The sequence below is a fragment of the Metarhizium acridum genome (genome assembly GCF_019434415.1).
Source record: "Metarhizium acridum strain ARSEF 324 chromosome Unknown scaffold_319, whole genome shotgun sequence".
Taxonomy (NCBI): domain Eukaryota; kingdom Fungi; phylum Ascomycota; class Sordariomycetes; order Hypocreales; family Clavicipitaceae; genus Metarhizium; species Metarhizium acridum.
Genome location: NW_027094026.1, coordinates 38,809 through 51,185, shown reverse-complemented (window position 1 = coordinate 51,185; position 12,377 = coordinate 38,809). Strand labels below are relative to the sequence as shown.

At 51.0% G+C, this 12,377-nt stretch overlaps 4 protein-coding genes across 4 annotated transcripts; 2 read left to right on the top strand and 2 right to left on the bottom strand.

Annotated features, from left to right (window-relative positions):
• The first annotated feature begins 3,731 nt into the window (after window positions 1-3,731).
• Window positions 3,732-7,433, top strand: J3458_014278 (uncharacterized protein). Its single transcript, XM_007817882.2, has one exon. The coding sequence runs from the start codon at window positions 4,328-4,330 to the stop codon at window positions 6,317-6,319; it is 1,992 nt and encodes a 663-aa protein (XP_007816073.2). The 5' UTR covers window positions 3,732-4,327; the 3' UTR covers window positions 6,320-7,433.
• Window positions 6,779-7,288, bottom strand: J3458_014277 (uncharacterized protein; the record flags this gene model as incomplete). Its single annotated transcript, XM_007817881.2, has 2 exons — window positions 6,779-6,996; window positions 7,075-7,288. The coding sequence occupies 2 exons, from the start codon at window positions 7,286-7,288 to the stop codon at window positions 6,779-6,781; spliced, it is 432 nt and encodes a 143-aa protein (XP_007816072.1).
• A 663-nt stretch (window positions 7,434-8,096) lies between the features above and the next one.
• On the bottom strand, window positions 8,097-9,867 carry J3458_014276 (uncharacterized protein). Its single transcript, XM_007817880.2, has one exon. The coding sequence runs from the start codon at window positions 9,640-9,642 to the stop codon at window positions 8,569-8,571; it is 1,074 nt and encodes a 357-aa protein (XP_007816071.1). The 5' UTR covers window positions 9,643-9,867; the 3' UTR covers window positions 8,097-8,568.
• Window positions 9,868-10,150: 283 nt separating this feature from the next.
• J3458_014275 (uncharacterized protein) lies at window positions 10,151-11,977 on the top strand. The gene has a single exon (XM_007817879.2). It carries the CDS (start codon window positions 10,342-10,344, stop codon window positions 11,599-11,601), a length of 1,260 nt encoding a protein of 419 aa, XP_007816070.1. The 5' UTR covers window positions 10,151-10,341; the 3' UTR covers window positions 11,602-11,977.
• Window positions 11,978-12,377: the final 400 nt, after the last annotated feature.

Below are 12,377 nucleotides of genomic sequence, written 5' to 3'. Positions count from 1 at the left end.
ATTTGCCGGCCAAAGATAAGAGGTGCTTGCCAAGGGTTGGGCTGCATCTCACCGCGAAGCCACTGTCAGTCGGTGCGACACAGCCTCACAAGCAGCGAGGAATGCGACCTTTTCACGGTACGCACTGTACGAGTTCACCATGGGGAAGCCCATGTTCAGCACGTGCCAGTCATCCACACTATACAAGCTGGGTGGCGTACGCCATCGAAGGGACAGTCTCAACCAAAACGGATGACAACTGGGACAACGGGTCATGTTGAATAGCGAATTGATGCCCGATCAAAACCCTGGATTCTACTGTGCGCCCACAGCATCCTTTTATTGACGGGATTGCAAATAGCAGGAACCTGATAGTGACCTTGACAGAGAATTAGTTGATCATAATATCTAGTAAGACCTTAGATTCTCAGACTATCCACACATCAATTGTCCAGTTGGTTTGTACTATGACGTCCTAGACGAAATAGAACTACCTCGCTGTACGAGTAGTTTGTTGGTCGTCAGCAGTCTAGTTGTGCGAGCGGTGACGCCAGAGGCTCAGTACTTGAGTGCTGACGATTTCCAAGCCCGTATTTGTGCTGGTTTTATTAGTCAGTAGACAAAGAATTCAAAATGGTACATGATGTTTTTCTTGTCCAGTGCATTCAACCCTCAAGCCTGGCGGTGGCAAAAGAAAAAGGAAGGCTGTTACCGTCAGACAGAAACTTATTGCCATCAGAACTAGAAAAGGAAGCACAAGCCATCGGTCTCTTTCCATGTCGCCATAAAATATGTAGCCCTCGGAACAGATGCCAGCGATGAGCCGCTTTATTCACACGTATGCTTGTCGAAAACCTCAATTCAACGGGATAATATAAAATCATGGTTGCCTCCTTCATGGGCTAATAGGAGAAAACTTTCCCGCTCCAGCATTAGAGTCACAGATATTGCCACTTCTTTGGTTCAAACTCTTCATATATTGCCTTTGCCGGACTCCAGAATACTCGAGTGATAAGCGTCGCTTGAACCCATGGAGGTATTGGACAGTTAGAGATGTCAGTCTTTTTGTGCGCCTTTCTCATGTGGGTATCCTAGGAGGTCCTCCAAACGGGGAAATAAAAAGAGAATGGCAATATCGTGATACTGGCTTTGCACTGAAGCTACCCATCGTGGGTCGGAATGGGCCAAAGAGGAGGAAAATGAATGAGCTCTTTAGGCGCCCATGTTTGGAGGCTAGAGGTTCATCGAGTTGTAGAGTCTGACCAAAATTCAGATTAAACTGGAGCGGCATCGAATGACGGGTAAAATATTCCACAGGTACTTTCTAAAACTTAGGAGGATACTGGAAGATAGTTACGGTGTACCTTTCTAAGAACAGCAGGCTTTTTCCCCCTGTGCCACTCACTTGTTGTACTGGATGATGCAGAGAATTTCAACGCCCAATTTCTTCTTACAACATCCCTTTGAGTGGAGATTCCCCTGTTTCGAGCTGGTAACACATAGGACCTGGCGTTTACGACCTTGACACGTCAGAATGGCCGTTTGGGCTCTAGGGTTGTAGCAATATAAAAGGACTCAAATCAGGCTTGGAATTAGCATCGATGAAATCAAAAGTCCACGTAATCTATGATTAGTATCAATCTTTTTTATCGTTTGCTCTAATTTCCGCGACAGATAGTGATATACAAGTCCATCGGGCACAGTATCCCGCTCTATTGCATACATGAACGTTGTTATAGATGTGTATCTTAAAAATGGCCAGCAAATATTGAATAGCAATGATTCATTTATTTCTATGCCAAATTACACTAGACTCTCTACCAGGCCCATGTGACCTTGTAAAGCATCTCATATAACCAGAACACTAGTAGTAGCGATTTTGCTATGAGAATAGATACAGAATTATGTAGGACTCTGAACTAACTTTCCAGGGAAAAAGGTTGATACAATATTTTCAGAAAAAGAATATTCATCTGTATAGAAGATACTTATTGGTCTTCTCGGTCAACTCGCAGTACTACACGTCGTAACTCAGAGCCGGGCCAAGTCCGCAACTAACTTATCGATAGCGTGGCGATACTAGAGATTATCTATTGAAAAGTGCAATTAATGGTCTTACAACACACGGCATCAGAATTGGGTATTTTGTTTTGCACCTCTCGCATGTACAAGGCTACCCTGAAGACCGCAAGCTTCGGGTTGTGCACGCCGGTTCCGACCTAATTCAAACCTCACAACCGCAGTCAGATTTGATAGCTTTGAAATACACGGCGTAAAACTATAGTGTCTCCCGTGGTTGTCCGTCAATTTCACGTCTTGGAACTATTTGCCATACGCTCCCCATGCACATATCATGTGCTTCTCTTTATCGATCACATGTCGACTGATGAACAAACATCGGGAGGCTCATACATCTCAGCTGAAGAAACAAATGTAGAGCTCAGGTAGCTCAAGGATCCTTGTACACTTCCTACATCGCCACGCATGACCACAGGTAGTCGTCACATCAGCGTTGTATTGTAGGCACTTTCTCAACCCGCCTCATTGTTACTACACGACAAGCAACTACCCCACAATTCGAATTCATGCTTCAATCAGAGTGCATGTTGGTAGATGACTTGTTCCCGGACTCGCCAAGAAGCGGCATGGAAACAATGGTTGCAGGTTGAGGGCACAAGATTTGCGCGTTGCATTGTGACACTGCCGATCACTGACTCCCATTCGCACATGCTTCCGTCGATGCATCACGTCGTCCAAGCCAACAGCGACGGGAGAAGCTTGTCTATTAACTTTATTACTGTCGCTACCCCACTCGGGTGTTGGGGTCACAAAACTTGCCCAGAGCCTTGAACTGCCACTCGACGTAGCTGCTGTGATACGCAAAGGCAAGTATGTCGCAATAATGATTCGTCATAAACAACTGGCATGAAAGTTTAAACCCATTAGGTTGCTTGCACGGCAGATGTGTCAGTTTTATTGCATCTGGGCTGTGCAATCCGTGGGGAAGCCGTCTCGACACATCACAGGCAAGATGGCGTTTGTTGCTGACGACCGCCGCATATGATATTGCCAAGAAGTCCCAAGACGAGCAACGCCTCCCCCATCGACCCACCGTATGAGTTGGTTGCGCACTTGCTTGTTTGATATTGGCTTACATACAAAAGCTTGGCAGGCGCGTAGTGGCAGACGCAACGAGTCGATGCTCTGTTTCCTTGTTTGCACTTGGGGAGTAGACAGTAGGTGCATGGCATATCCAACCTTGGATACATGAAACGTGTTTGCCCAGGTGGATACCGGGACTTTTGACTTGCGGACTGCAACTGCGTACAACATTTAATCACGTTTGTGTCTTCCTATCATAGGCCCCCGAGTCCGCATGCGCTCAAAGCAGTGGCACACACAATATACTTGTAGTGGCAATAAACCATGGACTACTACACTACCCGTGTCATGATTTGATATTGCCATGTTCTAGATGTAGATCCTGACTCTTCGCGGACCGGGTGAAGTCGGACCTTCCATGTCACAAGCAAGAGAGCTTCTTTCTTCCGAAATCTCAGTCTTACTAGGCCACAACCGTCATCAACGCGAGCCATCGTCGAGGCAAGAATCCAAAGATTCCTCGACAATGTTTTGAGGGACCCATATGTCCACCTGCGTGCGAGTCCTCAGTACCCACATTGGCCCTCGTTTATACCCGACCTTTTGCTTTGTATTATGCCGATTGAGAGCCCAAGTTTGTCAAAGCTTGCTGCGAAAAGTCCGAATCCGACTCCTCAAGGTTAGTCAAAAGCTATATCCGGTTACACTGCCTTTCTTGCCTGCCAAGCTTGCAGATCGTGGTTTGCGATGCTACAAGTCATGCATGCGAGGCTTAGTCCCGGCTGATTCGTAAGAAAGCCTCTTTCTTGCAAAGAATCGGAGTTGACAAGTATTCCTTGCAGATCAGATATTATTCGGAGGCCAAGATTTTAATGCCATCATTCATTTGCTTCCCAAGTACTACGCTTGACTCATGTATGCACAATACAACCGAGTTCGCCAGCGAGCACACCGACAACAAGACCCCTTGTTCAGCTAAGCAACGAATATGCAGGATCCCGGTTTTTCGAGTCGCGTTTCGTTTGTCTTGGCCGAGTTTGAATGGTGTGATTCAGAAAAATGATGCAACAGGCATTACTGCCTCAAAAGCTGTCTCCTCAATGTCATACCTGGCAGTATATATAGCCTCCAACGAGCTTCATCTGTCATCCCATCCTGCCTTTCCAAGCAAGCTGCCCACACATTCATTCACACCTTGTCATATCAGCATTAGCCCCAAACCTATTCCGTTAATTCCTTTCTCGCCATGAAGAACATCTCAGCTGCTCTGGGCTCACCCACAGTGAGCATCATTCCCCTGGACTTTGGTAATGTTGACCTAGTCAACCACGCCCATGTTGCTATAGTCGGCGCCGGGCCCCGTGGAACAAGTTCGCTGGAGCGTCTATGCTCCTCAGCATCGGAGTTTCTAGGACCGTCCGGAAGGCTTACCGTCCATGTGGTAGACCCATCTCCTCCGGGTCCGGGCATGGTGTGGCGTAGAGACCAGTCATCCCAACTCCTGATGAACACGGTCACCTCCCAAGTAACCCTGTTCACAGATGATAGCGTTGTCTGCGCCGGACCCATCCGCCCTGGCCCTAGTCTGCATGACTGGGCAAAGGAGGCTGAACCAGATCTAGGGCCAGATGACTACGCCACACGTTCTCAGTATGGCGGTTACCTAGAATGGGTGTTTGGCGAGGTGGTTCGAAGAGCGCCGCCCAATGTGAAGATCGAGGTACACTCTGCCCTTGCCGTCCGACTAAAGGATGCCATTGACGGCAGTCAGACTCTGACCCTGTCTACCGGCGAGACCTTGTCAGGTCTGGCGGCGGTCATCCTGGCTCAGGGGCATCTTCCGCTGCATATGGACCCCGAACTGAAGAAGCTCGCCAACTATGCGTCGGAGAATAGGCTACGCCACTTCGCCCCCAGTAATCCGGCCGATCTTGATCTTTCCGTCATCCGGCCCGGGGAGCCCGTCGTGCTCCGCGGCCTGGGCCTCAACTTCTTTGACCACATGGCTTTGCTGACTACCGGACGCGGCGGACGGTTCACCACCTCGTCCGAAGGCAAGCTCGTCTATCACGCCTCGGGAAATGAGCCACACATGTATGCTGGCTCGCGTCGAGGGATCCCTTACCATGCCCGTGGCGACAACGCGAAAGGCGCCTTCGGTCGTCACATGCCTTTCGTCTTGACCGAAGACGTTATTGCAAAATTCCACAAGCGCGCAAATGCCGGCAACGCTCCAGACTTCATGAAGGAGATCTGGCCACTGGCTGCCAAGGAGGTCGAAGTCGTGTACTATGAAGCGGTGCTCCGAGCACGACAAAACGGAGTTTCCATGGCGACTGCGCCTTTCAACTTCCGCCAGCGGTTCCTGGCGGCTCCTCACGAAAGCCGCCAAGAAGCACAGCTCCTCGAGGAATTTGGAATTGCCAAGGCCGACAGATGGTCCTGGGAACGCATCCAACGGCCACAGGGCAACCGCACGTTCTCCACGGCCGGGGCATGGAAGACATGGCTGCTCGGATACCTGAAAGAGGATGCCAAGGAGGCGGCCCTGGGCAATCTGGATGGCCCTTTGAAGGCGGCTCTTGATGTGATGCGCGATATACGCAACGAGCTGCGCCTCATTGTGGATCATAACGGTGTAAAAGGGTCATCGTACAGGGACCACCTGGACCGATGGTACACGCCGCTCAACGCCTTCTTGTCCATAGGACCGCCTCGTCAGCGTATAGAGCAAATGATTGCTCTCATGGAGGCCGGGGTGTTGGATGTTCTTGGTCCACGGATGCGGGTACAGGCTGAGGACGGTGTCTGGATTGCCTCGTCGCCCGAGATTCCGGATTGGACTGTGCGAGGCACGACTCTGATCGAGGCCCGGCTGCCGGAGCCAAACTTGAGGCACACTGCCGATGAACTCTTGTCCCATCTGCTCAAGACGGGCCAATGCAGGCCACACGTCCTGGACGGCTACGAGACGGGGGGCATCGACATCACCAACAGCCCCTACCAGATCGTTGACGCTCAGGGGCGAGCCCATCCCAGACGGTTTGCCGTTGGCGTACCTACAGAGGGAGTCCATTGGGTTACGGCTGCGGGAGCTCGTCCAGGCGTGAACTCGGTGACGCTCACAGACACTGATGCCGTAGCCCGGGCCGCGCTGCATGCCGCCAGATCCGAGATGGACAAGGGTTGCGAACCTGTCATACGGACGAGTTCGTTGCCAATGGCTATTGTGGCTTAAGTAACGAGTCAAGAGGGGAAAGGTATCGGGAAAGCTGGAGAATCATGGTGAAATTGTAGCTCTTCAGCTTTTAAAACAGGCTGCCACGGTTGGTTAACATGGGGCCAGGATAGATAGACGTTTATATTGATATTGGCATTGATAGAAAAGTGTATCCAAATCGCAAATTAAAAAAAAATCAATCTTCAATGATAGAGCCGCAGTTGCACGGACTTGGCTAGAACATGTCTCTCGAGAAGAATTCAAGATGCAAGTTGATGCCAGCCCATCCGCTAAATTATGTAGGAATTTCTACCACGCTTTCATCGGCGGTGGCTGCTCTGAAGACCATGATCAGGGAGCGACTCATCAATTCACATTCTCAGTTACATGAAAGCGTTCTTCTCGTTTAAACAAGATATCTCACGAAACTCCCTACTAGCTCCCCAGACTTCAACGAGGGATTGGACGTGGTGGCGACTACTGTTCTGGCCGCTTGTACTCTCCTTTCTCAATCATGTCATTGATAGTCTTCTGCGTAACTATCATGGCCTCAATGCCAGAAGGCGTTCCGCAGTAGACGGTAGCATGCAAGACTGCCTCTCTAATCTCAAGCTCCGTCACGCCGTTGTTGATAGCGCCGCGAGTGTGCAGGCCAAGCTCAAGCCAGGCCTTCTGGCCGATGATCAAACCCAAAGCTATCACAGGCCGCCTGTCAGCGAATCTAGATTCCCACGTGTGCTAGATGGAGACGTCGGACCAAACTTGTCACTTACTCAAGAGACTGCGTTGCTTACGGTCAAGGCCAGGCCGCTGCCAGACGGTACCCCATGCCCATTCGGTAATAAGCTCCTGTCCGGGCCGGGAGAATGGTGTGGCTTTCTTGAGCGCATTTTCCACATACTCATCGCCGAGGACTTCCTTGCGAACCTTGAGTCCCTCGGCAAAGAGCTTGCGGTGCAGTTCATCATTCATTGCATCAGAAGACATTGTGGTCAGCTTGTGTGAGGCGTGAATGTGGATATCTGCTGGGCCTTTTTCTTGAATCACTTTGTTTCAAGGCGGAGCCAAGGTTGTGTTTGTTCGTGTCCGAAGCCTTGCTTTTGGAATCTCGCCGTGTATTGTGTGGACGAGAATGCCGGATATGCCCAGAATACTGGAGTGAGAAACGCTTATTTAACTTGCATCTAAGAAAGCATTTGCCCGATTGGAGCCCCCTCAATCGAGCTTCTCCAGTCCATTACCGCCCTGCCACGGATCCACGTTGTCTGGCCGAGCAGGAACCGTGCTTGGCAACTCGTATCGTAACTTGCATCAGCTAGTTGCCATGTATGTACAGGGCTGAAACCGGGCACGGGGAAACTGCCCTGCGCGGACTGTATTTCGCAAAATTCCCCGTCCAAGCCCGCTCCAACGTGGAGTCTCAGGGTCGCGGCGGGCCGTTATGAACCGTTCTATCCGCTTTGCCCGAATATCCACACGATCCCCGGAGTCGGGGTTACGGGTTATGGGATGAACCTGTGGCGACGTATGCAAGGATGTTGGAGAACCTGGCAACACCAAGGTGCTCCGTATTACCATATGTGTAGGTCGTTATAGGAGCGGGGAGGGGAAAAAGCATACAAGTAAAGTTGAGGACAAGAGTAATTCAGATCAACCGGCCAAGGTATTTGTCCGACCCTGTCGGACATGACTGGGCTTTGCTATGGACTGTTGATTCGCACAGAGTCATGCCGGAGCACATGTAACACATGAGCTGGTGTCGGACATGATGGGAAAGCGTTACCCAAGCGGAAGACACGTGTATCGCGCGACCAGTTTACCTTTGCAATTACGTCAAATTTACAGTTTCTGTTGTAGAACAAAGGCCAACCCGAGGTTGCAGCTGACTTGTCATTACTGGCGCCATTTGCTGCACGTAGCTTCTACCAGGTGTTGGTCTTGCAGGTTCTTGTGCCCACACATTTGAGAGACAGCGTTGAACTTTGATAATATCCCATAGAGAATGGACAAGTGACAGACCCTTACTCAACGGAGGAGCACCAAACGGAGGGTTAGCAAGTCATGTTTTGCACGCCCGCTGGTCAAGTCTTCTGAACCGCAGAGCATCCATATGCGTGACCAACTCTGTCATTGCGTTATCATGGCATCAGTCTCTGTGATTCCTAAGTTGCAACATATCATTTATGCCATTCAGGTGCAACATTCTCGGATAGCTGTACATACTCCTGCCGGTACCATGTGAATGCTACAGAATTTAGTCAATTTGGTTACAGATGAGCAACAACTGATGTAAGAATGGCCCTTGCTTGGTCTCGAGTCTCGCGCACAATGACGGCCGCATCATCCACATTTCGAACAAGTCCTACAGCGGCACCAACATACGTTGCCAGTCTCCCCTCGGGACCCCAGCCAGCATCCCCAGCCTTGGCAGACTCATCATGCAGCTCTTTCAATTTGTCAAACGGGATTCCAGCTTGGTGATCCGTCCAGCTCTTGTTGATCAATGTGCGAGGCGAGAAGTGTTCCGGCCAGCCAAACGTGCCACGTAAATGGTTGTACAGCTGCGTACGCACAGTATTCTTGGCGCCGTCGGATGCTCGAACAACCTCATTCTGATAGCCTTTGCTAATCCGGGCCTCTCTGGATGCCAGGAAACGCGTGCCCATGGCGACGCCTGCAGCGCCCAGTGTAAGTGCAGCCGCGGCTCCGCGACCGTCAACGATGCCTCCCGCAGCAATCAGCGGGATCTTGTTGTCTCCCAACGCATCGGATACCTCTGGGACCAAGGCAATCGTTCCCTGCGCATCCCTGTGTCTGCCGTGCCCGCCTGCTTCGGCTCCTTGTAGGACGAGGACGTCGGGTGGTGTCGAGCTGGCGGCAGCGTCGACAGCCTCGCTGAGGGAGCCGACCTGCAGCCAAACCCGTGTGTCTGGTGATGCACCCTTGATGGCCGTGGTCCATTCATTGAATTCGGCCTGGCCGTGACGCGGTGCGAACAACCACACGGCACAGGGGCGGTGCTTGGTCACTGCAGATACGGCCACCTTGAGGTCGCCGTTCCAAGTCTGGAACCCGACGCCGATGGGGAGTAGCGATTGTCCAGCAGCGCCTTGGATTGACGAGGAGCCGAGGAGCTCAGTTGCCTTGTCGAGGTCGGCAAAGATGTCTTCTGGCTTGAGGGTCGGCCCAAGAAACCCAAGGCCTCCAGCAGAAGAGACGGCCACCGCGAGGCTCGGCCCGGTCATGACGCGCATGGGCGCGCTAATGACAAGAGGCGATTTTGTCCATGGCAGGCTCTTTGCGAGAGCCTGCTTGCATTCGTTTCGAAGAAGGGCTGCCATGGCTGGCGCAGTCGGTGTGGTGCCGGGCGCAGTTGACGCAAAATGAACACAATTGTAGTTCCGATGCAAGTGCTTTCACCATGGAAGTCTTTTGTATGCAGATCCTATGCCGGGATGCGTCTTCCCTTTGCCGGTTGCCTTGCCCGTCGTGCCGAAGTCACTTGCTTGTGACGGTATCTGCATGGAGTAAGTTGGCTGTTGGTTGAAACGCAGTGCCACCATCGGTGATGTTGCGCGTGGCACCGGCTGGTTAATAAACTAGCTTGTTCACAGTTAGGACTCCACTTCCTGGAAACAATGTTGCACAAATGTTGCACACTTGACTCTTCTAGGCCGCCATGTGGCGTTCTGGCGGCCCAATATGGCACAACCTGCTGCGAGTTGTCGACTTCGGTTCGCCCGGCGGGTATGACGGGTACGGAGCGGGAGTGGACCAACGCGAGAACAAAATTACGACATGTAGTTATTCCATCGCTTCTAATTCGTAATTCGTGGACCAGCCAGTAGCGTAAAACCGAATTGCTACGTGCTGCTGCTCTGTCAAGGGCGTCACGCAAGTCTCAGGCTTTGCTCAGATAGAGACGACGCTTAGAGACAACGGGTTGTATATTCTAGATAAACTAAACGTGGTCCATACCACTGAATCAGGTCCCGAAGAAGGGGATTGCCATTGTAGTTGATGCTCTCAGCCCGCCCAAGATGGCCGCACCACCCACAGCCGAGCAAATCGCCATTGTCAAGTCCACCGCGCCCATCATCAAGGAGCACGGCAGGGCGATTACAGATGCATTCTACACAAACCTGTTGTCTGTCCATCCCGAGCTGAAGAATTACTTCTCCCTGCGCAACCAGCAGACCGGGGCGCAGCAGCTAGCTTTGGCCAACGCCGTCTTTGCTTACGCGGCGTATATCGACGATCTCGGGAAACTGGGCGAGGCTGTTGAGCGAATAGCCCAGAAGCATGCCTCGCTTTTTATTAAACCCGAGCATTATCCCATTGTCGGGCAGTTTCTCGTTGAAGCGTTTGTGCAAATCCTCGGCAGTGCTGTGACGGAAGAAATCAAGGACGCATGGATCGCGGCATATCAGCAGCTCGCAAACATCTTCATCCAGCGCGAGGAACAGCTTTACAGCGAGCACGGCCAAGAATGGCGATCGTGGCGCAAGTTCACCATTGCGGAGAAGGAACAAGACTCGGAGGATGTCTTCCATCTGTATCTCAAACCAACAGATGGGCTGCCCTTGAAGAAGTTCATTGCTGGGCAATATGTTTCGCTCCAAGTCCCCGTCCCCGAGGCCGACGGGCTTCTGCAAAGCCGACAATTCAGCATCAGCTCTGCGCCCATCGACTCTCAAGACCAGCTGCGAGTCACCGTCAAGAGAGGGAGCACGGTCCTGAACGCGAGCACTCGGGACGTTTCCGAAGGCAAAGTGCCGGGCCTCATCTCCAACATTCTTTTCGAGAGGTACAGTGTTGGTGATGAGGTGGAACTCAGCCCTCCCCGTGGCGTCTTCTCGTTTGACGCCGAGGCCGCAGATCCTGATGTTCCCGTCGTCCTACTCAGTCTTGGAGTCGGTGCGACACCCGTCGTCGGGATTTTGGATTCGATTCTCAAGTCCGGCAGTCCAACTCGCCGTGTTAGCTACATCCATGGCGCGCGACACTCTGGGGCTGTATGTTTCGGTCAACACATTCGTTCAGTTTCCAAGGACCATGAAAACGTAACGTCGGCCCTTTTCATCAAAAATGTCAAAGAGGGAGACGAGCACAATTTCCAAGGGAGAATGGACTTGAATAGACTGGATCGAAGTGCGCATTTGCGCCTTGATAATGACAAGGCAGAATACTTTGTTTGCGGGCCACCCGAATGGATGGTTCAGACTCGGACCTGGCTGGCGGAACAAGGCGTGGAGTTGAAGAGGGTTCACTTGGAATTGTTTGGAACAGGAGGAATCTAAATTGGCTTGCATCGAGTTTTCAATGCGATTGTTCTTTAGCGTATCAGATTGACAACAAGCCATGCGAGCAGGCGGATAACGACTTCTTTTCATATATTGAGCCTTCATCAGGTGTGCATGTGCGCCATGTTAGCAATTCTACTGTGATATGTCCAGTCCACCGGGCTGTGACAAAACGTTGTCATTCATTTTGTAAGATCAGGTTCCTGGACGACTGCCCTAACAAGCTCGCTACTTGCAGGTTTTGCCAGATGATGAGGAACACTGCTCCTCCCAAGGACGAGGTCCATTCTTCGACGGCGTCTTCAATTTGCAAGATCGTGCTTGCGTCCATCATAACACTATCAGTCCCGTAGTGCGAATTGGTACCATTTCCAGCGGGGGGTTGCGGGCAGCTTTGAGTCTACACATGCTTTGAAAGACGACTAGTCTGATGAATGCAGCGTTGTATCTTCAGTAGCATGCATCATCTCCGCACTTGTGTTGTTTCGCAGCGTCGTATTGCCGGTGTTTTCTGCCGCGGTCACTTTGCCTGACGTAGAGTCATGTCTGGACGGGCTGCAGGCTAGGGTGTAAAAGGTCCACGGGTACTCGTGTGGGTTGCTTACCCGTGGGCTTTAGGTAAGTATAGGTAAAAAAAAAGACTTAAATAAATTTATAAGGGAAAATAAGATACTTATAATTATTTATTAAAAATATTTAAGTGTTTTTAAGTACTTAAATAAAACTTATATAACTTACTTTCTTTATATTAAATTATAATAATTATTATTATT

Coding starts and splice junctions, on each gene's coding strand:
- J3458_014276 (XM_007817880.2), bottom strand. CDS start 9,642: ATGGCAGCCCTTCTTCGAAACGAATGCAAGCAGGCTCTCGCAAAGAGC.
- J3458_014278 (XM_007817882.2), top strand. CDS start 4,328: ATGAAGAACATCTCAGCTGCTCTGGGCTCACCCACAGTGAGCATCATT.
- J3458_014275 (XM_007817879.2), top strand. CDS start 10,342: ATGGCCGCACCACCCACAGCCGAGCAAATCGCCATTGTCAAGTCCACC.